The sequence below is a fragment of the Astatotilapia calliptera genome, chromosome 23 (assembly GCF_964374335.1).
Source record: "Astatotilapia calliptera chromosome 23, fAstCal68.1, whole genome shotgun sequence".
Lineage (NCBI taxonomy): Eukaryota > Metazoa > Chordata > Actinopteri > Cichliformes > Cichlidae > Astatotilapia > Astatotilapia calliptera.
In genome coordinates, this window is record NC_137443.1 from 605,255 (window position 1) to 632,730 (window position 27,476).

The 27,476-nt window shown below is 44.9% G+C and overlaps 1 protein-coding gene across 3 annotated transcripts in view; it reads left to right on the forward strand.

Moving 5' to 3' along the window:
- Positions 1-1,346: 1,346 nt before the first annotated feature.
- The window catches only part of p3h2 (prolyl 3-hydroxylase 2), a 44,563-nt gene continuing 18,433 nt past the window's right edge, over positions 1,347-27,476 (forward strand). For 2 of the 3 annotated variants that reach the window (XM_026158504.2, XM_026158505.2), the window contains exon 1: positions 1,347-2,854. In XM_026158504.2, the coding sequence (XP_026014289.2) occupies positions 2,438-2,854 (417 nt within the window). In that variant the 5' untranslated portion in view covers positions 1,347-2,437. Of the gene's footprint in view, positions 2,855-9,408; positions 9,428-27,476 lie in introns of those variants that run through there. The other variant, XM_026158507.2, reaches the window with a different exon arrangement.

The window sequence follows — 27,476 nt, forward strand, 5'->3', positions numbered from 1 at the left end:
TTTGAGCCCCGCTGATAGGAGAGGCCATTACAGTACAGTGAACTCACAGGCAGCATAGATACATGCTTTATGGTTGTTTACACCAAAAAGTCTCATTAGAACAGGCAACATTTTTACAGTCTTCTCTTGTCCAGTTTATAAAGTCCACGTCAAGTCTAACCTCAGTTTCCTGTTCTTAGCTGACAGGAGTGACACCTGCTGTAGCTCATGTGCTTCAAGGTTCAACTTGTGTGCATTCAGAGATGCATGGCTTCGCTGTTAGAAGTGGTTATTAGAACTACTGTTTCCTTCTTATTGACTCACAGCAGACCAGCCTTTGACCTCAAATGGCATCAACAAGGCATTTCCACCCAGAGAACTGTTCACACTGACAACCCTAGAGATCGTTGTGTTGGAAAATCCCCCATCAGCAGTTTCTGAAATACTCAGAGCAGCATGTTGGGCACCAACAACCACCTTTCTTCCCCATTCTGATGCTCGGTTTGACCTTCAGCAGCCCATCTTAGCTATGCCTGTATGCCTTAATGCATTGAGTGCATTGCTGCCATGTGATCAGTTGATTAGATTTGATTCAATCTGATCTGACGTCCTTTGAACAAGCACTTGGCAACAACGGGAAGAAAAAACTCCTTTTTATCAGGAAGGAAGCTGAACCAGGCTCAGGGAGGGCGGAGCTTTAAATGCTCTGCCACCGCCAGCATAGACTGTCATCTACATTTCTTCCATTGAAATAAGATAAGATAAGACTTTATTGATCCCACAACGGGGAAATTTTTGCGTCACCTCAGCTCAGGTACAGATATATGAAGGAAATACAAAAATACAAATAAGTACAATCAATGAAAAAAGTAAGATTATACACTATATACAATGGTAGCATACACACAAATAATTGACTTACTTTCAAAGATCATCTCAATATTAGAATATTGTATTCACAGCATATAGTAAACATGTATACAGCTCTATTTTAGCTCATTGGTGTGTCTAAAACGTGTTGCACTGCGGTGTATTACATTCATTGGGCTCTTGCTTGTGGTTCTTCATATTATGAGTGATCGGTGTAAATCTCCTTGGTTTGACTGCCACCTAGTGGTGCAATCCACATACAGTGGCTTAATTAAATTAAGTAATCACATATTTCAGTTTGGCTTAATTGGTAATTAGATCAATAACAGATGAAATAACATTTAAAAAACAGACTCACAAAAAACTGTCCAACTAAAGACAGTTGGACAGTTTTCTTACAGCTCTTTTATTTCGACTCTTCTTTCTGAAATTATATGTTTTATTTATATTCACCTTACTTCTCCATTTATTATTTATTAGACTTTCCCCCCTATTTTATCGATTCATCACATTTTTATTATCACTGAAATATCTGCTTTGTGTGCTTTTTATTTCTGTCACGTTTGGTTTCTTGCTTCTTTATAATTTACTTGTTTGGAGACCAGGAATAAAAGCTATGTAAATAAGTGACTTGACTTATCAAAGAAGTCTATGCAAGTGCTTTGACCTGGACTCTACTTTCATGTCGTTTTGTGGTGTTTTTAAAAAAGTGTTTGTACATCGAAAACCTGAAGAGGGAGACAGTGTCCACTGATGTGGGAAAAGCTGTGGATCTGCGTCTGGCGGGGACTCGGAGCGAGCGCGTTTTTCTTTTGTTGACAAAGAATTTTCTAGTTGTTTCCTGCGCTCGCAGTATAACTGAATTTATTCTTAAACAGCGTAGCTGAGTTAACATGAGAGTTATTGAAGTTGCCCAAACAGCGTGGAAACGAAGTTTCGTTGATGTGCATGAGCTGAAGAGTTTGTTGTTTAGGACTCCCAGAAAGTTGATTCTGTTCATTTGGAAGGAGTGAGCGACGAAAACGTTTCTCCCTGTGAAGGCGACACATCCAGTGAACAGAACCAGCTTTGGGGGATTTGCTTACCTGTTTGAATGTCTCTCGGTTACTTTTGGAAACTCTTTAGGTCTGAGAAGTCAAATGTCTCCTTTTCAGTGTTTCTTTATGACTGAAAACATCTTCAGTCATAAACGTCTCAGTGAGCTCAAATTGTCTAAAACTGGAGATTTTGTTTTTTATCTCAATGAACCCAAACAGTTTAAACGGTGCATTCCTCCTTTAAACGCAGCGTTTCGTGTTTTCAACGTTGAATAAACGGGACCCACGGGACTGCCCGTGCTTCCCCGTGGGGGCTGTTTCCCTGTTACGAAAACGAGCTTTGAGTGTACCCTGGCCATTCATCTCGGAGGGGAGGAGTTAAAGGAGCGAGAGGGGGTCGTAACAAGTGCGTCCTCGATAAGTAATTATTCCATTTCCGCCTCGCTCGGCTGATCCCTCTGAGAGGAGCGCTTGGATGAACTGGAAAAGGAGGCTGAGCTGATTTTTGTGTGCTCTCCGCCTGCAGCTCCTCGCAGCCTGAAGAGAAGAGGATGGATGGAAACTTGTTTCCGACTCTTATCTTCCTCCCGGTCCTGCTCTCAGCCGTGTTGCCATCTTCCGCCGGTGTGCTGGAGCCGTACGACCTTTTATATGATAACGCGGTGGAAGCGTTTTACAGTGCCGATTATGAGAGCGTGGTGCGCTACATGGAGGGAGCGCTCAGCAGCCACAGACAGGTCCGGGCCACCAGAGTCCGATGCCGGCTGAGGTGCCAGGACCAGCATCCGTTAGATGAAAGCTTCTCGGATCTGCGCTTTTTCGACTCGGTCCTGCGGAGAGCAGCGTGTATGAACAAATGCATCGAGGAGAAAGTTGGCACGCAGTCTCTGCACAAAGTCAGCGAGGATGTGGTGCAGGACTTCAACAGGAGGATCCCGTACAACTACCTCCAGCAGGCGTATCAGAAGGTAAGGAGGGGGAGAAGGAGTGAACTGCTGGAGCTGAATGAGCACTATTGTTGTGGACTCGGCGGGGGAAGGTTTGTCTGGCTGGTCTGCTCAGCGCTACCTGCTGCATTCCTCATCAAAAAGGAAAAAGTTTCTGCTGCCTGACAACAAGAAGCAGAGAGACGAGAGAACAGCAGAGTTTTGCTTGTGCCAGTGTTGCGCAATGTACCCCACGTACACGGTGCGTGCAGTAGGTGTGTTATTGTTGCAAGACACGTTAATACACATCAAAGGGAAATGAAAGTATTTAGAAAAACACTTGCCAGTTTTCTTTTACTGAAAACTTGGCAACCATCACTTTAAGAGTCAAGATACGCTTTATGATCCCCGAGGGGCAATTTGATACCCCACGAAACACACCCACCCAGAAGACTCTACACGGAGCGCTGCTGCTTTGCGACAGTTTCACAAAGTGCTTCAATCCATCGTTGTTCTTCAGGCTGAGAGACCCAGACCAGCAAATATTAGAAGACTTGGTAAAACACAAATACAGCATTTTCATAAATACATTATACAGTAGATACACTGCTGAGCCAAAGTGACACTTTGTAATCAAGTACAAATACTTGGATTTTTCCACCAGCTCAGTTACCTGTAGATCAATCATGCTTGTCACGATAATGCAGCTCTATACATCTGTAGGCTGACAGCGATGCTCTCAGTCTCCATCCACAACAATGTGCTGTAACATAAAACTGTGTTGCTGTGAATGCTGTCGTGCTGATCTGTGCACTTTGTTTTACAGCAGTGCTTTGCTTTGTTTGGCTTTGTGGCTTCTTAGCGTGCACTGTTGGTTTTTCAACACGTTTGTGGGTTTTCGATCTCTCTCTTCCCACATCCACAGTGTTACAAAGCTGCTTGTTTGTATGAAGCGGATACATCAAGGTCCACTTGAAGTGCGCTGAACTAACAAATTCAGCCTGTCCTTTGACTTTTTTTCTTTGGACAGCTTCAGGTCTATAAGAGGCACAAATTAAGATGACGTCTGCATTATCACAGACTTTCTAAATGGAACTTCCCATGAGGCTCATCATTTGGTGAGTGCAAAGCAAAGCGTGGGAACAATCTGAGAGAGAGATAAAGCAGGAGAGTTGGGAACAAAGTGTAATGGCTTATTCAGGCTCCGTGTGCTGCTTTTTGTCCCCCAAGGAGGAGTAGGTTTGTGTCCCTGGCAGTCTGTGAATATTTGTGGGTTGTCTGTGCACGGTTTCACCAAACTGTAAACACTGCTGGTCATTCTCATTAAAGGATGTTTAGAGAAAAGTTGGAAAGCCCCGTGTTGGTTTAGTCAGCCCAGTCACTGTTCTTCTTAGTTTGTGTGGGAGGGGGGAGAAAAGGTGAGGGAAGCGTCTCCTGGAGTTTTGGATGGATCGTGAGGACCAGAACTCTTCAACATGGCTACAGCTGTGACACGACTTCTTCATGTGTCCCTCAGCAGTAAACGCGTTAGCTTGGACGCTTTAATTCTTAGTGCAACTATCACGCGGCATGTGATTGTGCCAATCAAGCTAGGGCTGCCACGATTAGTCGACTAGTCACGATTACGTCGACTATCAAAATCGTCGACGACTGATTTAATAGTCGACGCGTCGTTTGAAGCTTTGTAAGATCACAAAAGACGCAGGAATAAGTAGCAGGATTTAAGAGTGTAATAACGGACTGAAACAGGAGATGGCAGCACTGCATGTACAAGGATGCCAGCTGCCGTTAAACCCCGAAGAAGAAGAAGAAGCTGTGTCCCAGAATTCATAGCGCCCAGCTTAGTTTCCAACAATGGCGGCAGCTAGTTAGTTTGAATATTACTCTTATTATTCTTTCTGGGTCACAAAATAAACGTTTAACATATTTTCAGGTGAGAATGTAGCTGTGTAAACCTCAAATATCTGCTCAGTTTATCAGGACACCGCATATTTTCAAAAGCGCTCCGACGTTTTCGGAGACGTCTGTTACCCACTAGCTCGATAGCTAGCCGGGGGCTAGGTCACTAGAGCCGTGAGAACACCGGACTCCCGGCCGTCACTTAGATAACTTAAAAATGTTATTGTTTGGCTTTTTTTAGTATTTTATTTGTTCCTGAGTAAATCTGTTTGGCTGAGATTAAAGTTATAGTTTTTACACAGCTGAATAAACTTCAAGCAGACAGCTGATTATCAGAAGTGTGAGATGCTCCAGAATTTACTCCGGTGTCCTGTTATATTTTAGATAGCAAGGAGTTTATTAAACTTCACCGAAACAATCTGCAAGTTTAATTAAAATTTAATAAACTATCATCTTGTCTTTATTTTTAGTTAGCACAGACCTTAAACACTTAAAGCTGTAAGCTAATGATAGTTATATAAGAGCAGATGCTGCTGGTGCAACCTACAGCTTGTAGGTTTTACGTCCAATGGGTGATGATCTGATTAGTCGACTAATCGCAAAAATAATCGGTGACTAGTCGACTATCAGAATAATCGTTTGTGGCAGCCTTAAATCAAGCTATAAAATGTAAGAAAGGAAAAACTGGAATAAGATTGTTTCACTGAAGTCAGATGAGGGCAGTTTGACCCAGCTGGCTGACAGCTGGCACCGTCCTCCCACATGTGGACTGCTGCTGACTGTAGACCAGCCCCACATGCCCAGGTGATGACACACAGCTGCTACTGTGGTAGGAAGTTGATCGTGTTAGGGCTGCTGCTTCGCTGTGAGGTGGTTTTTGTTCTTTCTCCTGAATCAGCAGCGAAAGATTCAGAGCTGAGCGCTCTCTCCTGTCTAGACGTGACTATAGACTCGACTTTACAGACAGATGCTCGTCCAGATATGACAACGTTTCTCTACGTCTGCAAAGAATCATGTTTTCTCTGTTTTGAGAACAAAATGGCACATAATGGTTCGTTTTTATTTCCCCACAAAAGGACGCGCACGCACACACACACAGCCCTGCCTTTGCTGTTTTGACATCTTTGTGAGCCCTTTGGAAACAGCGAGCTCACCACAGGTAAGGAGGGGCAGAGCGGGGCTGCTCTGTTTGGCCACATTGACCATTAAGTGCACGCTGTTATAAAAAGGCGTGTTCCTGTAGTCTCTGACGCTCCGCTGTGCCACACCCTCCTCCTGACGCTGTACGGCATAATGTTGCTGTTGGGTGAAAGTCTCCGGCTCGCCCGTCGTTCAGCGGGGCAAATATTTTATTTTCCTTTTGTGGTTTGTGTACCTTTCTAAAAAAAGATGCACATCACCTTTTTTTGTAAGTATTAAGGGAAACTTGTGTAGCGGTCTTTGTGCGCTCGCTGAACTCTCCCAGCAACAGTTTGTTTTTAATCCACTGTTATTCCAAGAGCTGCTTTGAAAAACTTAAAACTTCTTTTTAACTTCTCAAAAAAGTTTCATGAAAGATTTTTCTTTGTTATGACAGTCGGTGGGGCAGCCATCATTCAGTCCCACACCACACATTTTAAATCTTCAAAGTTCACACCAAATACTGTGTGTGCTCAGGAAGTTTTCTCGTCCACTGTTTACGTCACCATATTCTCCCTGTGCATCTCTGCGGCGAGTCCAGCACTTCTACTACAATCAGCTTTTCTGGCATTTCACACTAGACCTATATCAGGGTTTCCAGCAGTTCACCAAAAACTTGGATGAGTCCGCAGTGTGCTCCAAGCCTGAAGGCAGCACGCTGGGAGTGAGGGCCTCAACCACAGCTCAGAGAAAATGCCCACAAAGGGCGCTGACGTGGCACTTTTGGATTTGTGTCACACCAAAACAATTGTTACACTCTAACTTGGCTTCATTGCTTTTGTCAATGAAATTCAAGCTGAAGGATGGCCTTTTTGATAAAATGGAGAAAATCCAGCACACGTGCAAACTTTAAAACAGGACACCAACTGGAAAGAAGGAGACCACGCTGAAGGGTGCAGAGAAAACCATCGATAATGAAACGACCTCCTATCAGCAAGCGCTGGGTGACAGTGGGATGGAAAAACTCCCTTTCAACAGGAACAAACTTCCTGTGGACCCAGGCTCAGGCAAGGGCGGCCGTCTGCTGTGAGCGGTTCAGGGTGAAGAGAGAAAAACACGACAAAAACACGTTGTGCAGGAGATTATTAATAACTAATGGTTAAGTTCAGAGTGATGCATAAACACACAGTGACGAAGAAAACACTCACCAGGTCACCAGGTCACCTGATCCAGCCCTGCAAGCTTTAAAAGCAGAGATAGTGTCTGTCTCCTGAACCCAAACTGGGAGCTGGTTCCACAGAAGAGGGCCCTGAAAACTGAAGGCTCTGCCTCCCAGTCTACTTTTCTGTAGTCTGAAAGGGAAGTGCTGTGATTAGTTAAGCAGGTAAAAACATGTTGCATTAAAGTCAGCATAGTGGATGTTCTGGTCCAAAGTGAGCTGCGTCTCCCTTTCTCCATCGTGTACAGGTAATGGTCCATTATTACTGCTGTGGAGACATTTTCTCCTGCTTCACATAATTTTCATCTTACTGTAGATTAAGCCGAGACTTTTCAGACCCAGCAGGGCTCGTCTCAGACTGCCCACTGTCATTAGAGTCGTCACGTACAGATTTGGGACAGTGGGATGGTCTAATGACCCTGTTGATGGGCTTTGTTCTAATAATGAACGGGACTGAATGCATCAGCAGTGATGGGAAAAATGCAAAGACTTGGCAGGAATCATGTAAATCTGTTCATTCGAGTTTACGTTTCTCTGAGAGATGAGAACAGAGGGAAAGCAGCTTTCTCACGATTTGTCCGACTGTCCCATTGATCTTTTCTGCTTTGAGGACTTTCCCGTGTCTCCCAGCATGGTGCTAGAACGTGGCAGCAGGTCAGGACACTCAAGTCTGCTGCTGTTCCTTGGGATAGTTTAAAACTCGAACTCATTCATGAGTACGATGATTTGATTACAGCACAGCTGGAAGGTCGTGATTGCGATACTACTCCATACATCCTGTATGCTTATATAAAACCTCGGGTGTGTACGTGAATCAGAGAAAAGCTAAATGAAAAGAAACTGACGAACCTGTGAGACTCAAGCGCCCTGGGAGGCTGGGCCGGGGTCTGCTCCTTGTTTTGAGACGTCCACATTAGTTTGGACTCGAGATCCTGGACAAAGTGATTGTTTGTTAAGAAAGAATGAAAAGATTTTGTATTAAAAGCAGTGAGCCTGAGTCTGAGATGATGGTGTCGTCATCTGCACATAATAAGGGGACACGAGGGTTGAAGCACACAGAGAGTGAGCTCTGCATCTGGCACAGTTACAGCAAACAAAAACAGTCCAGCTGCTGCTGAGTCTGAGTCGTGCGTTTGTGTCGGCAGCACTCGTTCTGTGGTTGACCTGAGAAGTGAAGGAAGGAAGATGAGAAGATCATTGAATTTAAAGGTCTCATCAAACGTCTGGGTGCAGCAGCGCCTTGATTTGTTTGTCACTGACACCCAGACTGTTTTTAATCGTGATGTTTAAGAACTGGTTTGACGTGTTGGAGAATTGAAAAGAGGAAACTATGAATGGCGTGTGTGTGTCTGCTCTTGGTCTCGAGCGTGTTCTGCTTTAGTCTGAGCACAAACTAAAACCAGCAAGTTCTAGTTTTAGGTATACAAGACTTGGCTTGCCACTTGGTAACCATCTGTTAAATGGCGAGCCAAGAAAAGGTTGCCTCTGGGCGGTTATTTGGGGTTAACAAGACCAAGCTGCTGTCCAAATGAATGAGAGCTGCAAATTTAGTTTCAAGGGCTACCAGGACACGTGCACGCATAGGATCACCAGCAGGTTATGCTTCCACTGCACGTGCTCAAAGTTGCAAGACATTAAGCCCTCAAAGATCGCGGCTTATCTCACCAGAGCCAAAAACTTTCATCATCTACGCACGAAGCCAAGAAAAACGACTACATCTTCTTGCATCTTCACCGTCGTGATGCGTTGAGTTTAAACTTTAGTCAGCCTGTGTGTGTGCGTGAGTCCAACAGGCCAACTGGCTTGATGCTTCAGGTCCACCTTAAAAGGTTTTAGCTGTGCTGCTGCTTGTGATGGATTCACTGGTGTTTCTTTAACTGTCACACAATGAAGATTAAATGGAAATGTTCCAAAAAACAAATGCGCTGCTGTGTTGTTCCAGTAACGGGGAAACAGGAGTGGTAAAACTGAACACCTCATTCAGAGTCAGAATGCTCCACACCTGCACCATCATAATGCCCTCCTGGGTGAAGCATGCTGCGATTTGCCCAGATGATCAGACATTGTGGCACTTAGCAGTGCCAAAGGTCTTCTGCATGACTGGATTTCAGCAGAGAACCCATGACAGGAATGTGGGGGCGTGGCACCTATATTGTTCTTGCCCTGATTAACAAACTGCTGCCGCAGAGCAGAAGGCTGGTTCAGGATCAGCTGAAAACACTGCGTCGGTTTGCAGTCATGAAAAAGACAGATGAATGGAGCAGAGTTGGCCTCTGTGGAAATGAGTCCAAGTAGAAGAACAGACGTAGTTGGATCTGACAGGAATCAGGACGCCTTCAGTTTGGATTCACTGACGGATTAGTCACACTGACCACATGGTGACTGCACTGTTTTCCTTTTTCATGAAAGTTCACAATATCCTCTTTATCCGATAAGCAGGATTTGGGCAAAAGCGGAAGAACAGTATTTAGACGTGTTCATGTGGATTTTGTCCCCCTTTTCTCACATTGAAGGGTTCGCATGCCTCTGATGGGGGCTGTCGATCTTTGTTTGGTGGCTTTGAAACGTTTCTGTGGTGTCTGAGCACAGAAACCTGAGTTAGCGTGGAAAAAGTCGGTTTGCATTTACACACTTTTCACTGATTTTGGTAAATCGTGAGGTGTGTTTTGGTAGATGGGTGGGAGCCACATTTATTTCAGTCAAGTGTGTCAAAGCACACAGGGAGGAGACGTGTGTTTGCACAAAGTGTGCCTGAGTAACGTGTGTTGACTTTCCCAGAAAAATACTAAAGTCAGCTTTGGATGGTCTGGAGGATGCTGCAGACAGAGCTGCCTGCTGACACCACGAGGAGGGACTCACAGATAATGAATTACAGCCTACATTGATCAGTTGCATACCCACTGGCATGCCCGCTGCTAAACTCCATCTCCCCTGCTGCTGTTTTCTTTTAATCAAAATGTTTGCTTGCGCGTAGCCAGCGGTCACTTCAAGAGCTTTACTCGTTTGCTTATTCAGACTAAACATTTTGAACAATTGAACTGTTGGCACTGGTTTAAGCCACGTTAGCCAACCTCTCAAAGGAGGTAGAATACTCATCGGGTTGTGATGTGTCTCATATCCAGCCCACAGCTTGTTCTGATAAATTGTGCGGTCGCATTAAGTTGGTTTTGTGCTCGACCGCAATAAGTTGTGCGCCGTTAAGAGTGGAAACCGCAAAGAAGGGCGAGTGCACAGGAACCTGAATCTTCCTCACTAAAGTGGGTAAAATGACTCTTGATGGCAGGAGGTTTGTGGTGCTTTGTGTGAGGTCCCAGCTGCACAGAGCTGCAGGCCTCAGAGCAGAGTAAGGTCACATGCCTGTTATCCCCTTTGTCTGTTTGGTTAAGCACACACGACAATGGCAAGATGTGAGTGTATACATTTCCACTGAACTAGCAAAGCAGAAGGTAACTGATACTGTTCTGCTGTTGTGGTTCTGCTTGGGCCGAGCTGTGATCGTCTCCACCCTCTCGACCTCGCTGTGTTGACAATAATGGGTTTAGCTCGAGGCTTGTGCAAGTGTAGTTTGGCTGTAGCGCTCCAAAAGGAGTGCAGGGATAAAGCAACACAGCTGTGCTGGGCCCAGTGTGGCTTGTGTCTTAATGCATAGTGAAGCTGTGTGGTAACCTGGCTGATGTTAAGAGCTGAGGATCTAATATGGGTCCAATAGTCCTTACTGACTCTGGAAACTGGAGACCTCGTCACCAGGAGATGGGGTTTGCCCAAAACTGAAGCATGCAAGTTAATTCTGAGGTCTTTATCTTAAATTCCAATGCAACGTGGAAAACACATCCCCTAAATGCTTGGGGAAATGTTTGTCCTCTGTTCTGCCTAAAAAGCTGACGTGACTGTTGTCTTTGGTTCAGTTGTGTGGTCCACACCAAAGCTCTCACACCAGTGTGAGCAGGAAGTAGCTGAAAGTGAAGTGTGTCTAATGTCCTTTCCTTTTGGAGCTTTCACCAGGCTTCTCATTAATATTAAGAGGACAGTTTATTTTCTTTGACCCACAGCTGTTTCCAGGAACATCCAATTTAAAGTGTTGATCATTTATCAGCCCAGTCTGCTGTCATCAGGCTGCACACAGGGTCCCGACATGTGCACACATTTACGTAGCATTCGTTTTACCACAGGAACAGCGGGCAGTGTTGGGAGATTGTCCGGAGTTGTCTGGTTTTTATCACAGTGGGCACACGCTGGGAGGTGGTCTGCTTCAGCGAGGTTTTGGTTTAATCGAGGGTGTTGAGCAGAGCACGTGCTTCTCACATGCTTCCTCTGAGATGACCGATCATGTAGGAAGCTTGAAGACTAGAAATAGGTTTAACGTCCTGCAGAGCTGCAGTGCATTTGCTGAGTTTAGCACAGAAGAGACTGGCATACTGTAGACGGTTATCAGACTGTGCTGTAAATGTCCCACTGCAGATGTTTTTCCTGAGCATACAAACACAGCCATGCAGCTGCATCCACCCTATGCTACACATCACCAAGATGAACAGCTGGCAGGGCCACGCCTTCCTATTTCCAGTTTGACTCTTCACTACCAAAGAACCAGCGGGACATCCTGATGCTCAGCATTGCTCAGACCTGCTCCTTTGTCTTTAGAGAACGTTTTTTCTCCCCGTGTTTTCACGATCCCATGTTGACCTGACCCTGGGTGTTACTGACCTCGGGGCCTTCACATCTGCTGTAGATCTCTGAATTGTAACGAATAACAGAGTTCAACAGGCAGCCAATGACAGGCCTGTCTGCTTCATCACAGTGATGTGACAGCAGTGGGAGAAAGGAGGAGAAAGTGTGCAACCAAAGGAACGTTTGTCCTTTTTGGCTGCACATTATGTCATCTGTAGCCAAGCAGAGATCCTTCTCTGAGGTCATGGACCAATGACATCATGGGTAAGCTGCTGGTCTGAATATTTTGGGTAAACTTCATGTCATTTGTAAGAATAAGCCGTCTAAAAGCACTGGCTGTCATATCACAGAGATGCTTTATAACATCACATTTCCCCGTCTTGTTTACACCATTATACATGGTGCTTACACTAAAACAACACTGTTGATTACAAAAATAATGCATTAGTTTCTAAATGAGAAAATAGCACAAGAAAGTTGCGAGCAGTTATTTTAAACCCCAACATATGTGGAGTTATGTCTCGAGCCAAATGAACCTTTGCTATAAATGAAGGATTTCCACCCAAGCAGCCGCATCGCATCATCTGTGAAACCCAAATCAGTTTTTACATCAGCTCCCGCTCGCACCTTTTTATTTTCTTAGACTGATTAACGGCTGAAAGTGTGAGACAAACAAACGCATGCAGGACTTAAAACCTGGACTGGGCAAAAGTAAAAAGTTCACAACAAATGAATTTATGCGTCTAATGGAAAGAGTCTGTTCAAAACGGCCAAGAGAAGAAGGCTGTGTGTATGAAGACGCCCGCTGGTCTGGAAAGCTGTGAGCTGCCTTTCATCGTGTGGACGTGAGCGAGGGACTAAGGGACATTGCGTGTTAGTCAAAAAACAAACGTTTTATGTCATGAAATGCAACAAATCCATTTCACTGCGATGTGTCAATCAACCCAAACATACTTTCGATGGAGAGGTCGGTCAGACACAAGCAAATCCACTCGTACGCCTCAGAATTCGATCAGTCGAGCCAGTGAGACGCAAAAACCGGTGCACGCACAACGTTGTCCTCAGTGCCACCACGGCGTGTCTGTCCACGTTAAAGGAAGCCCGCTCTGACTGCAGAGGTCTGTCAGGTCTGTTGTAGCAGCAGGACTGTGCACACTGACAGTAGGACGGGCCTCCTGTAGGTCTCCTCTGAACGGGCCTGCTGGGTTGGCACCACAAGCATTTCGCAGCATCATGTTAATTAATAGCATTATATTAATAATGCTTTCTCATTCTTTATTCTCACGGGACGGTGATGCATTCAGTGAAACTCTCCTGAGACCTTAAAGGAAAGCATTTACTGCGGTGACAGTGAGCAGACGAGCTTTTTCTTTTACACTTTTATAGTTAGACTTCTGTTTGCAACAACAGATATCCTCTCATGGCTAACAAAAGCGAGTTTAGGCACATCCTCATCGGCTTCATCTTTCAGGACTAGACGCTGTCTGTTATTTTTTTATTTTTAATAATACAGTGTACAGGTCTGTGAATTCTAGTTAGCAGAACTGAATGTGTATTTATGTGTTTGTGATGCTATAATGGCAAATGAATTAAAACCAGAACCTGCAAAGAGATAATGATAAGTAAGATATATAATGTAATATGAAGTAATAGTTAAATTTTTGTAGGTAACATGATGATGATCCAGTTTTAACCTCGCTGAGTCACATCCAGAGATCCCGTCTGGCTGATACACACGATGTAATGTTTGTGTACTGCGGCGTGTTCGGCCTGTTTGAAACACTGCACCACTCTGATGCTGTCTTTTGGTTCGCTTTGGATGTGTTTGCATTCAGTTTGACAGTTTAGCAGTGGATGGTTTGGACGAGCGGCTGATATGAAGCGCTCTCTGCGATGTGACGTCACATGAACGTAAACGTTTTTTCTCCCATTGGGATTTTGAGAGCTGCCACTTGAAGACGATGCATTACATCCTGACACTCAGTGAAAGAGAAGACACGAGTGTCGACATGCAGATGGCATTGTTAGACGGAGCGATACGGGAACAAACGCTTCCTCCATGCTGTCTTTATTTGTCACATGCATAGTTATACAAGTATAACACACAGTGAAATGTAGCCTGACACGCTCCTCGACATGTGCAAAAATTTGGGGGGGTGTAGAGGAGCGATACGGGAACAAACGCTTCCTCCTGCTGTAATCGTAAACATTATGCTGAAAGCAGAGTCGCATTCGTTTAGTCTGACATCCATCCCGAGCGTCTCCAGTGTAACCATAGCTACGCCTGCTCCGTATAGCGAGGTGGCGTGTTTACAGTCGTTTATTGTCTTGTGCCTGGAGCTGCTTTGTTGTGCCGTCTCTGCTTCCTGTTTGCTTAATCTCTGAGTTGTGTGGTTTTAGTTATGGAGGATATTACTGATCCTTACGAGTCCTGAGAAAGACGCGAGGATCCGAAGGTTCGCGGCTCGATTGCACAGAGGACAAAGGAAAGCCTCTTCTTGTTTCGCTCAGTCATTTTCATAATTAAAACTGAATTTGAGAATTGAAACTGAATCTGCTTTTGATGAATATGTTGCCATTTTCTTCTGTCCATGCAGAGGTCGTAATTATCGACAGGTCTTTGCATTTCCACCCGGTAACTAACGATAATGAGGGTTCAGCCAGTGGAACGATGTCCTTCTTATTTTCTTCTCCTGAACAGCAGCCAACTATTTTTATAGATTAGAAGGTTCCAGTGTCTCTTCTCATGCAGCAAAATGTCTGTTTGGTAGGAATGTAATAGTTGCACGATTATCTTTGTTGCCTGGTGTGGAAACATGGCCCATCCAATGGATTCGACAGGCCTCTTAATTTAGCAGACACAAATACTTGGAGTGCTTTAGGTCTGGCACAGAGTTACTGCTCGGGCGGGAAAGGTCGAGGTCCCGACCAGCCCTTAGTTTGTCTGCAGCGTACGTTTCTATTCACAGCCACGGTCAGACTCAACAAGAAGCAGCCCACAATGCATTGCAGTATTGCACATGAACATGTATGTCGCATTACCTCAAGCCTGATGTTGTTTTGTGCTCATTGTCTTAGAAAAGCTGCCCTACAGCGTCGTGTTACTGCTGTCGTACTTGTTATGGTGTTACAGGACATTTTCCTTCAAGAGATGATAAAGAACATTTTTAAGTTTTAGATTTGAATCTTCAATATTTACTTTGCTTCAAGCTAAGTCCTAGAAGCATGCTGATAATAAACACATCAGCTTAGGCTGAATGTTTCTAAGCAAGGGTGTTACGTTCCCCTAGAAGGATCCAGGCGGTGAGGGGGAAGTAACAAAAAGTGTCCGGGTCAGAAAAAGGAGTCAAGGAGGCAAAAGGGTTAAATTAAATAGTTTTATTAAAGTAGCTCAACTAAAAGAGACGGACAAGCCGCTATCACCATTTAAGAAAACAAACAAAACTCAGGCGTTGGTCAATAAAGTAAAACGTAAGCCAAAAAGAAAGAGAGCAGCTCACTAGCTGCAAACACAACAAACACTCAGCTCACAAGCTGTAACCACACTAACGGCACTCTGGCCCAGAGCTCACCTTTCCCTGGGCTTAAATACTTTTAATTACTGATGTGAGTCAGCTGTGTAACAGGGAAAGGTAGCACCTCAGGCAGAAGAGGTGGTGGGACACGCCCACACAGGCACCTTCAGGAGGAGGCCCTGCTAGGGCCGTAACAAAGGGTCCGAACTCTGTTTACAGCCACAGCAAACTGCAAGTAAACGGCTGATGTATTGAAGCAGGCCAAGCTCACTGACTCAGAGAAATATATTCTGTGTTTGGGGGTTTGAGTAGTGTCGTGTGGCGCTAACTCGCAACAGTAAGTGTACTGTGCCATTCCAACATAATGGTTACTTAATGATTTTCACTACATATTAGAATATGCTGTGATTTACAGCCTGTGCTGTTGTGTAACTGTGCTATTAAGTGGTGTAAATGTGGAAACTATGCGCTGCAGAGTGGGGCCGTGGGCTGAGAACAATGCATCGTTTGTATACACTTCATGGCTGCATCAGAAACAACATCTGTAGAGCAACCATGCCGCTTATTCTGGATGAGGTCCTGCTGTTTTCACACCCGAGCAGATTAGAAACATAAATCCAAAGAAGCCTTTTAAGCATATACTGAGCAGACGTGCACTTGGTTTACAGCGAGCTTTCTGTACATTTTTCCATGGAGCCACAACGTGCTGACATAGCAGGAGATTTCCTTTCATGTCGCTTTCCTGGATGACCAGAAACTTGTAAAATAAAACAGATTTTTTAAAGGCCATACAGTGTAGTTAGTGTTTTTGTTAATTATAGGTGTCAAGCCCTAAGATTATCTCACTGGTTCATGGTGAATGTTTGTGAGAGTGTAGTGTTCCTTGGCACAGCTGAAATCACTCATAAGCTGTGTCTGTAATTAACTGACTTTCTTACTTTAACCGTGACTCACGTGCAATGGAGCCCATCAACATTTTGGATGTCGGTCAACAGTGTGGAACTACGCACGACCGTCTTTTACTACTTTGCTACTTCTTCTCATTTGGACCAGATCAATATATTAGCTAAAAGATGGACATAGCCTGTCTGTAAGCCACTCTTCATGTTGAAGCACTTTAGCATCATAACTCTCACAGCTTGTTTTTCTCCAGACAGAAGTGACAAAATGTAAAGAATTACAGTTATCAGCTGCTCGCCAGTGTTGTGGCGATACAATCTCAACGATCTTCACTCGCTGTGTTTATGCGCCACATTGCCTTCAATACTTAATTATTAAACTCTGTCTTCCACAGTGTGTAATTTGTCCCGTGTCCCTCCCGTCACCACAGATTTCTGGATGTACTGTACTGTCAGCTGGTTCTGCCGGAGGTTTCTTCCTGTTAAAAGGGAGTTTTTCCTTCCCACTGTCGCCAAATGCTTGCTTATGGGGGGATCATCTGTATTATCACATAGTGTGTACCTTACAATATAAAGCACCTTGAGGCAACCATTGTTGAGATTTGGTGCTATATACTGTATATATATTTAAAAAACTGAATTAAGATGCATTAAGATGTTTTTTGAGGTGTTTTTTTATAGGATATAATATAATAAAAATACTTGGAATCATTTAGTAATGGTGTAATATCGCATGAAGTAGGGGAAAAAATAAATTCTTCCTAAAATTAGCGTCCGCCTCAAAAAGGCTGGCATACGTCTGGCGATATTAACGAAACCCACACAGAAACTCACCTTGTGGGTTGGTTACTAAGCAGCAGTGGGGATACAAACAGACCCAATGACAGGGCTACTTCTCTTTGGGTCAGTGGTTTATAGCATCTCTTCATCCAAGAGGAATTTTTACATGGTTTGGGCAGAAAGCTGAACCTTTGAAACTGTGTCACTCTGACGAAATGAGTGGTTAGTTCCCCCAGAGAGTCTGTACCATGGACTCGTATTAGGCCCAGCGACTTTCTATACAGTGCAGCCATTGTGCAGAAATGTCTTCATGACATCATGTGGATGTTGGACAGTAAACAACTCTCCTTTTGTTTGCTATAGTCTGTGGGGAAAACGCTGCTCTGGGCTAAAAACGTGAATTTAAGTTTTGCAGCAATGACGACTTCATTTGTTCATCACGATGGAGCTGGCACTAGATTCAGACAGCAGGCCGGCTTTATCCTTAAATAAGAGCACATTAATACCTTCTTAGAAGATGCTCCATGTATAAAGCAGCCTCTTCATCCTGTCTGCCTCCTCACTCAAACTCCAGTGTGGGCCTCCACTCGGTGGCTCTGTCACAGCCAACAATCACAACCCCTCTTGTCCTCTTACTTGCCGTTGGCGGTGTGGTTTTCAGCAGCATGCAGACGTGTCATACATACAGTGCAGTCTGGGTCATTCATGTTTCCATGGCTTTACAGTACAGCCTGGCTGTGGTTGATGGCACAGGCGGTGAGGTTTCGGTGCACCGACAGCGAGTGGGAGGCTTCCACCCGGGCTGCACGTGTGGCGTGAAGGGCAAGCTCTGTAATGGCCTCAGACGCTGCACTGCTGCCAGGTCAGAGTGAGCTCATCTGAATCCGTGGTTCCAAATGTTTGGATGGGATTGTTCCCAGTTCCCACCAAACACATGAAGGAAATTATACAAACTTTTTTTCCGCTTTTGTTCAGTATGTGTCAGCAGGTATGACAACAAAACAAATGAAGCTGTTTATAGCTGGCTATAAAAGCCATGACATCATGAGGAGTACTCCCCATTGGATGTAGGAATGAATGAACTGGATCGTCCAGCAGCCAGTAGACAGTTTTCCTCACACGATAACAACTTCAGGGTCTCGTTAAGGAACTGTGGCTTAGATCTATAAATATTTCACTGAGTGAACACCATAACAACAAATTTACTGAAGTATACGTGATATTGATGACATCAGCCTGCATTCTTGCTCATTAACACACCAGACACACCTCCTGACTGGCTCTGGTGTCTCCTGTAAAGGTGATCTGGTAGTAGATCAGTTCAACTCCTCTGTTATTGGGGTATCACCAGTTCAAGCACACATTTGGCCTCAATGCAGTTTATACTGTATAAAGTTTATAAGGTATAAACCTTACAGTTTATACTGTAAGGTGATGACCCTACAATATTAGAGGGAAAACCTCAACAATCTAATGATCACAATGAACAAGGACTGGGTGACAGTGGGAAGGAAAAGCTTCATTTTAACAGGAGAACCAGGATAAGTGCGGGGCAGCCACCTGCCTGTTGGAGGATGAGGATGGTGTATAAACAAAGAGCCTGTAGGAGAATAACAGGGAAGGTTCTGGATCAGCTGATCCAGACGGTGAGCTTTATCTAAAAAAGCAGAGAGTGTCTGTGTCCTGAATCCAAACTGGGAGCTGGTTTTACAGGACACGGGCCTGGAAGCCTCTGCCTCCCATTCTACTTTTGCAAAGTGCTCTACTGGGATATTGGGAATATGATGGGATGAATTTCTTAAGGTAGGCTGATGGAGCCTGGTTATTCAAGGCCTTTGTATGTGAGGATTTTTAAGTGAAGCTAAATTTGTCCTGTGTTTAAGTGTTAAGTAGACCTTCACTGACTTTTGTCATGTCAGAGCAGGGCAGGGGGATGTTTCTTGTCTTAGGTGTGCTTTATCAGTCCCACCTCTTACAGCTGTCATGGCTTGCTTTCAAACATCTGTGGTTATCCTGCAGGCCTAGGAAACACGTCGGGGGGGTTATTACCTACGGCACCAAAGGGTTTTTCCAGCACTCGGAGCATGTGGGTGGATTCCTCAGTGAAAGTTGAGACACATACTCGTCACCCCCGCTTTGTAATTTAGGCATTGTGCTTTGGGACAAACACACATGTTGTAAGTGTGTTACTATGTTTTCAGCTGCTAACACAAGCATTCCTGTGCAGCGCCTCCTCGGGCTACATCACCCAGTGTGCGTTTCCACTGACGGTGAAGAATGTGAGCCTTTTATGATGGATTACTTTTTTCCTTCTTCTTGCCTGTTTCCATCTATTAGTCTTCCTCACAATACTGCACATGATGAAGATCACAGCGTTGACACTGAAGCCAATGAAACCCAAACAAACGTCTCTGGAATATCGTGTCTGTGGATCGCAGCTAATGAAGTTAATGGAAAGAGCAGTCGTGGCCGGAGGCTGTGTCACATCTCTGTCCTGGGTGGATGCAGACAAGAAAATGGGAGAAAAAAAGGCAACATTGGAGCTGATTTCTTTCTCAGGAGCTCAACAAGAGCCAGCTGTGAATGGAGAGGAAATGAGATCAGCCTCTTCTTAGGAAGTCATATTTCTGGATCTGCCCCCACATACATCAGCAGTAATGATGATGCATTTCTTTCCCGTGTTTGTGTAGAAGGTAGCGTAGGAAAAGCACCTCATGTTGGCGACACTCAAACTTTTCCACACAGCTAGCTTTGAGAGGTCTGGTGGTATGTTTCCTCTCCAGATTGTGGGGGATTTCCTCTCGCCCCCCCGGGGACATCCTGTTATCTGAGCTGTGACTCATTGGAAAGGCCTCATTTCAGTGACTGGACTTTTTCTTCCCCCTAGATTAGTGTAGTTGATTGATTCGAGGGCAGTTTTTCTTATCTTAAACTTCACGTTACGCGGCCTCGCTCTAGGTGTGAATGCCGGTTCATGCAAGGGTAAGACAAGGCAACCGATCCATCATTGCCTCGTATCGCTCGAGCAGCTGTGTGTGGGATGACTTTGGTCTGGCCAAGAGTAAACACATTCTTGTGCAGAAGGGAAATTCAAATAACAGCTCCAAAATTTACTTTTTGGTTGTGGAAAATACGATTTTAAGGAATTTGGACGAAGTCGCTGTTCACCTACTTGGACAACAAAAATAGTTTTCAGTCTCGTTTTGAGGTTATTGACTGATTGGTGTGAACGTCAGCGCAGCTCTGACACTGTCGTCACATCTTTAAGTCCTGCAATACGTCCAGCATTGTGGCTTTAAAATTCCTGAATGGACTGAGATGGGACGAGGATTTGTCCTTCAGATGCTACTTCTTTGTGTCCTTTAGTTTATATTTCAGTCGTCCAAATGGGATTGACGGTTTAATGGGGCCTCGGCAGATCCCGCTCCGCTATAAAAGTCTGACCTCAGAAGTCTTTTTGCCCTCGGCTCCTATAATTAAGCACCATGAAAACAGATTGATGCTTAATGTGTCACATAAGTTTTCTCTTTGTGCTGTTAGAGAAAGTAGAGCAATGTAGGCCAGCGGTGCCCAGCTGTGTCTCTTTTTGTTGCTCCCCCCCTCCCCGTGGACTCTTATTTATGTTACTCTTGTAAAGTCAGACCCCAAATATGCTTTTTTAGCGCTGACACTAACAACAAAAAGATCCTGACGAGTTTTTAAGACTCACTGTTTTTATTTTCTAAGCCATCATCCAAAGGCTGAGACCGATAATATGTTTGAGCCAGACACAAACATGTGGATGCTTCAGCTGTCTGCACACAACATCCACATGTTTGCCTCTTTCTTGTCTGAAAAACCAAATCTCAGGTTCATGATTAATCTGGAGTTCCTGGAAGTCTTGGCTCAGACTCTGAGTCTTGTCCAAGTTTAGCCTCAGACATTTTCCACTCTTCATTTCCTCCTTTGCAAGAACTTGGAGCAGCGATCGCATGTAGTGTGTCTGCGTCTGAAGAATGATCTTCAGGATCAATATACAAAACAGTCTTATGTCATGTTATGTCTTATGTCGCACATGTGCGTGCGCCCCAGGGTGGCTGTGGCTACAATGTAGCTGCCATCACCAGTGTGTGAATGTGTGTGTGGATGGGTGGATGACTGGATGTGTAAAGCGCTATACAAATACAGGCCATTTACCATTTACCATGTTTGACCTTTGACCTTTTATCTGTAGGTACTGCATTCTCAGAGGTCTTCACAGCTACAAATCTTTGGCTACGATCTGAAACAGACCAATGAAACGTAAGACGTCTCAGCTCCAGCCAGGCCCCAGAAAGCTGGACAGTACATCTTAGTTTTCTCTGAGATGTTAACTTTGACAGTGCTTTTATCAATTATGTAATTTCAGCCTAAAAACTTTCCCCAAACCAAACTCCTCCAACAGGAGGATATTCAGTTTAGTTATTTTGGTGTTCAGCAGCAAAGCCCTCCTGCACTTTGGCTCCTCCAATCCTGCGTGCTGCACACGACCAGTTTATTTAATGTTGTTTTGAAAGTTTCACTGGCACAAACACCCGCTGGACAATCTGTTTATTGTCCCAAAAGTCTGTCAGCTTTGGTCGCCAAATGTTTTGTCGGGAATTTCCCTTCGTCCTGGATTTCTCTGGCTCGTTTGTGAATGGTATTATGAGTTACGAGTATTTCTGGGCCTTTTGAAAAGTTTTCAGATGTTGAACACATTACTTGATACTTCTGTGAACTGGAGCGACGTGTATGTGAAACAAAGGGAGTCGTGAAGGGTTCTGCTGCCCGCTCTGCCATTGATGACATAGATTTTTCAGAGAACAGAAGCAGACCTCTTGTAATGAACAGATGTGTAATTCAAGTCCTCCCGTGTGTTTATCTTTGCCAAACCACTTCCTCACAGTTTATTAATAGGGCAGAGTCCCAGACCTGGAGCTGAGACGTCACCTCTGCATTTGCAGCTCACGCCCGACAAACATCTCAAAATATTCTCCGGGGTTTTATTGTAGCTGAGGACCAGAAGCTGCTCTTTGAAATGTTTATGACAGCTGGCAGAGTCGTCGCCCTGAAAATAAGTTTGAAGTCGAGCAGTGTCAGAGCTGCCAGACTAACAGAGTACACACACGAGGCCACCTGTGCCCCTCCCACCCAAGGGTCAGCGCTTATGGTAATTTAACCTCCTCGCTCTGTTACTGAGCAGCCTGTAAGCTCTCAGTCCCTGTCGGGAAGCTGGAGCACTCACGGGTGTAGTGCAGATGCACAGGATCATCCACGAGCAGAGGATGCTCAAATAAACCTCTGCTGAGGTGTAGACATGCAAGGCTGCACACAAACACATGCGGGACATGCTCTGTGGCACTAAATCAACACTTTTATCTCACTCTGCCTACACACATCTCCTGACCCGATACTCTAGATTAACCTCTGCAGATGTTTCGGTTGCATTGCCTGATACTGCAGCACTGCAGCAGGACCAGCGCAGACTCGGGGGTGCTGATGGAAATCTCGATGTGCTTCATGACGGCTGATACTGAGGCTTCAGCTGCCGTCAGTCACTATCACGAGCGACACTTAGAGACACATACAGAAACATTTACCAAAAGGACGGGCCTGTGGTCGATCCTGGATGTATTTAAAGAGCAAAGCAGCAACAGTTCAAAGGCTGCAGCTCTGGGTTCATAATGTTGCTGCAGAGGCTCTGTGGCTGTGGGCTTTATGGGGCCCAGAGGCCACAAACACCAGAGTTTTAGCCACTTTGTCCTTGTTTGATTTGTGTTGTCATCAGAGGGCGGGGCATTCCTGGTGGTTTCCTGGTAACGTCCACGAGCTCCACCCTTCAAACGCGGTTGTCGTGGTGTCATTTATCTTTGCTGTGGTGACAGTCATGAAATATGAACACGAGTCGGATGGATTTGAATGTTTGTGCTTAATAACTCTGTTGGCCTTTTTCTCTTTTGGTTGCTTTTTTCCTTTTCAGTGTTTCGTGTAGTCCTGCAGGTGTTTAATCAGGAAGCAGAGTTTGAGGCGCTGTGAGGCTTTCAGTGTTTGTGGCCACGTAGGATTTGTTACAACCAGTGGCAAACAGTTGAGGACCATCGGCAGACTGCTCCGTGGGGGGTCTCTGACCCACTCGCTGTCCACTGTCACCTACCTCGCTGTGGAGACGTATTATTCTGAGGGTTACAGGGGCTCAGCTTTTTTTCAGTACTCATGGAGACACAGACACACTTCATATTTCTTTAATTTTGCTGTGGAATAAATACCAAACGTGCTCTCACTCAAACTTGGGGGGCAGGTTAATGGAAATGCAGAGCGGAGGCATGCGAGCGCTGCCCTTCTAACAACGAACAGAAGACCTGAAGTCGAAACAGGTTTCTGTAGTGAGGCAGGGAAATCCTGTAATCATATTTAAGGCCTGAAGGAGGAAATGCACGCCGCAGGTCTGGATTCATGATTGTAAGATAGGAGCAGTAAAGTTTTCTAGATCATTTCATCTCTGTAACTGTGACATAAATATTCAGCCGCCTCACGGTTAACTTGTCTTTCTTTGTCCTTCACGCTTCCCAAAAACCACAAACAAGATTCCACTGTGCAGTTTAGGAGCACTGACCTTTTAAAAACATCCTTTCTCCACGGCAGCACTATCACATCTCACCCTTTGTAACACTTTTTGAGCCTGTCAACACTTTTGATGACGTTTTACATCAAGATTTGCTTTAGAAATGCAAAAGGAAATAAATAGTCCTTATCTAGGTTTCAACAGTGGAGATCAAAGTTAGCCGACTACCTGTTGATTTGATGACAGAGAGCATCACAAATACTACAGTAAAAGATGCTACGATTGGTCCACAGTAAGATGAGGAATTAGGTGCACAGACTAGAGTCGAGTACTTGACAGTTTGTGCTGCGGTAACTTTACAGCCGGGCCTCAGCTGTAAATTGCATTTGGCCGAGCAGAGAACCTGTAAAGATGTTCTGCTTCCAGCTGATTTTAAACTGAAACTCTGAACATGAGCAGCTTCAGGTTATGTATTCAGCATAAGGTGATTCAGCCAAGCAAAGGCTCACTAACCCATTAGTCTTGTCTCATAAAACAACTGGTGGTGAATGAAGACATGTTGTCCTATTGTTTCTGTTACCCATCATCTGTTCCTCCTGACTGTTGGACACGGACTTTGAGTCAATAAAATCCAGAGATTTCATATTAAATTGACTCTTAAGCTAAAGATAATTCAATAAATATGGATTTTTAGGTTATGTTGTATTTATGTTGTAATTATAAATGTCACTAACCAGTGAAGCTGGTTTGGATCTGAATCGACACCTGATATTCTCTTTATTGGACAGTTTCCCCCCACTATGCTCCATGCTTCCTCCATGACTACCTGAGAATGCAAAGCATGCAAAGCATGCAACGTGTCACCTCTGGGTCATCAGCCCGACACCTCCGCGACCCCTGACCTCAGACCTGTCCAGCTCCTCGCAGCCAGGCCCATCAAATAACAGGGCCGGTAGGGGGCGAATGCCTCTGCAGAGGATGTGACCACAAACAGGAAGAGGGAGACAGGCACAGACCTGCTTGGTGAGACTTTTTTCCTTCTTTTTACGGTGACTGCAGCACAAACCTCTGAATTCCACTGCTGTGGAAAGATGCACGGACACAAACAAAGCCTCAGGTCTGACAGGTTCCCATTAAAATGTCTCATAACCATTATCATGTGATTTTACGTGTGTGTGTGTGTGTGTGTGTGTGTGTGTGTGTGTGTGTGTGTGTGTGTGTGTGTGTGTGTGTGTGTGTGTGTGTGCATGCACTGGCAGGCTTGAGCTGGATTCCAGTCCCCATGCTGGGTGTCAGGAATGTTACATTTGTGTAATGTGACAGCATCAGCAGTCGTGCTGTGTGTGAGTGCAGAGCAGCATTGCTCTGTATCTGCCTCATAACTGCTTCCACTAAAAAATGTTCATTTCCAGAAATCACAGTAAAATATTTTGGTTTCACCGTGGACGGACTGGATTCCTTCTCTTCATTTTCTTTTCTAGGCAAGGATAAATTTAGAAAACACGTGTGAAGGTATCCGACCAATGAAATCACAGCCCTTTGAACTGACTTGTTAATGCAGCGCAGAGGTCTGCTCAGCTGTACCCTCAGTTTGACATCACATGTTTTCACCCTTTTCATGGGAGCGGGAGTTCCTCTCCACATGTCCCAACACATCCTGAACGTGCGTTTGTGTCCACACTCCGCTGCAGTCCCCAGCAAATGTGTGCAAAGAGCCACGCTCAGCCCACAAAGGCTGGGGGGGGGGCATTCAAACAGCCCCCAAGAGGGAAGTGGCGACATGCGGAGAAAACGTCTCGTCCCAGTGCTTCCACTGAGGATTCATGTGCTTTTCTTTGCATCATCCCATTATGTGCAGAATGTATTTGGGCTGTTAAAAACGTGCTCATGAATCAGAGTTATTGTCGCTGTCATGTGCAAGCAGGCTGTGCTGAAATCTCGCAGCGGGAGGACATAAAAGCGCGTCTGGTTTGGTTTCAGCTACATCGAGAATTTCTTCTACGTCTAATAATTGTTCCAGTCTGAGTGGATGATGCAGCTAATTTATCCTGAGCTTTTCATTCCTGAACAGCTGCTAATCGAAATTCACTCCTATGTTCATATTAGCTGACACAGATGTGGCTTGATTTATTTATTTGTTCACTTCTGTAGTTCCCCAGAGTGTCTCCGTAGTGTGGCAGTTTGCACACTTGGCTAACACGCCAAAGATTCCTGGTTGGATTCCCCGGAGACGACACACGTCTTCCTGCTGTGACGAGCCCTTTGTAAATAAGGGAGCAGCAAATAGTTTGTAGCTCACAAAACAGAGTCCGCTGCCTTTGTGGCAGATTTATAACAGAGTTATAATAAAAAGCACTTTTAAACTAACCTGGAAAAACATCCTTAATGTGATTGGTTTAAAGGAGAACAAGCGAACACCACATCAGAAGAAACGCCAAGTGTTTCTCTCTGCGTCCAAAAGTTTGTAGTAAATATTTTATGAACTCGGCGTTTTGCCTCTTACTGCGAGCTGAACTCCCGTCTGCGTTTTCTCCCCATTCCCACCTCCTCGCTGCATCGCTCTCCAGTGATGGTGGTTTCTGCAGGAGATGCGAAACTCAGCGGGACGGTCGTGAAAGGGAAGAATTAGACACAGAGCGGTCATAGCTGGTTTGAGACGTTTTTCTTTTTGGTTTCTTGGAGCACGTCAGCTTAGAGAGACGAGGCTCCGTCTTTGACTCACGCAGGTTTTATTGTTTCTGCTTCTTTGGACATTTCTTCACCTTTCCCATGCAGTAAAAGGGTTTTTCTTTCCCCCCTGACTGAGGCTCAGAGGGTTGTGGTGTGATTTATGGGCTGTAGTCTTTTTATGACACTTTGAACAGAACCACTCCATCACTCTTTGTTTTTCTAATCCCGAGGGAAAAGGTGGGTCCATTACTCCAATCAGAGTGAAGCTGAACCAAGTCTGAACCGGCTCCTGACTCTCGGCAGCTGAGTGCATTTTTGGATGTTCCTTCTGCCGTGGTAGCTGATGCGCTCAGTTTTACAGAGACGTGGGGAAATGAGCTTAATTGCACATTCAATGGAGATTTCTATCAAACTAAAAGGACACAAGTTTGAAGGCTTCAAGTGTTTCCAAATTCCTGAATCTTCTGTTGAAATCTTCTGGTCCAGCTGTGGCTCTTGGATGCATTTCAGCCTCTCAGCAAAGGCCCCACAGAAGAAGTAGGTGGGTGTCACTGAAAGGCAGCTGGTAATCAGCAGGTTTCCATGAACTAACATATTTTCTGTTCCTCTGGGGAGTGCGGGCTGAGGGGGCAGCTGGATGCTGTCTGCAGAGGCAGTCTCTCCCACACTGACAGTTTCGCTCATTTGTTGCGCTTCTCTCGTGTAAACTCAACATTTGTCTTTATTTTAGCTTTGACACACAAACGCCACATCTGGAAATGACCTTTGACCCCTGAGCCTGATTGGCATGCAGTGTGTTTAAATGTGCCGTTTCTCAAAACATCCTCCAAAATGGAGGATTCCTCGCTCTGTGGTTATTCAGAGAGAGATAAGATGAGAGCAAACAGCTTTCAGAGGTTATTGTGACATCTCGTCTCTTTCTCACCAACTCCAAGGACGAGTTTGATCCTCGGCTGCGTCAGCCTGTTTCATTTGCAGCGCTGCATGCTGGGATTAGTCAGCTCATGTTACCCATAACCTCTGTGTGTAGGTTTCCACCTGTGTGAATGTAAAGCTTTTTTTAAACTCTTACATACCGAACGTTTCCCCTTTAATCTTGTGGGAGAGTAAAAGCTGAAGTAAGTTCCTTGAATCCCGTGCAACATGGTAGAAGCTGCTGAGAAAGCTGGGCCGGTGGCACTTCGTTCACGGGCTCCTGTTTCTGTCAGGGTCTAAAAAAAGATCTACACAAAGCAACAGACAAGACTGTTTTCACACTTCTTGGACTGGTCAACACTTTTCCAGTTTGGGAAAGAGGCACCTATTTTTATGTGGATGAAAACCGATGGAGTGTGAG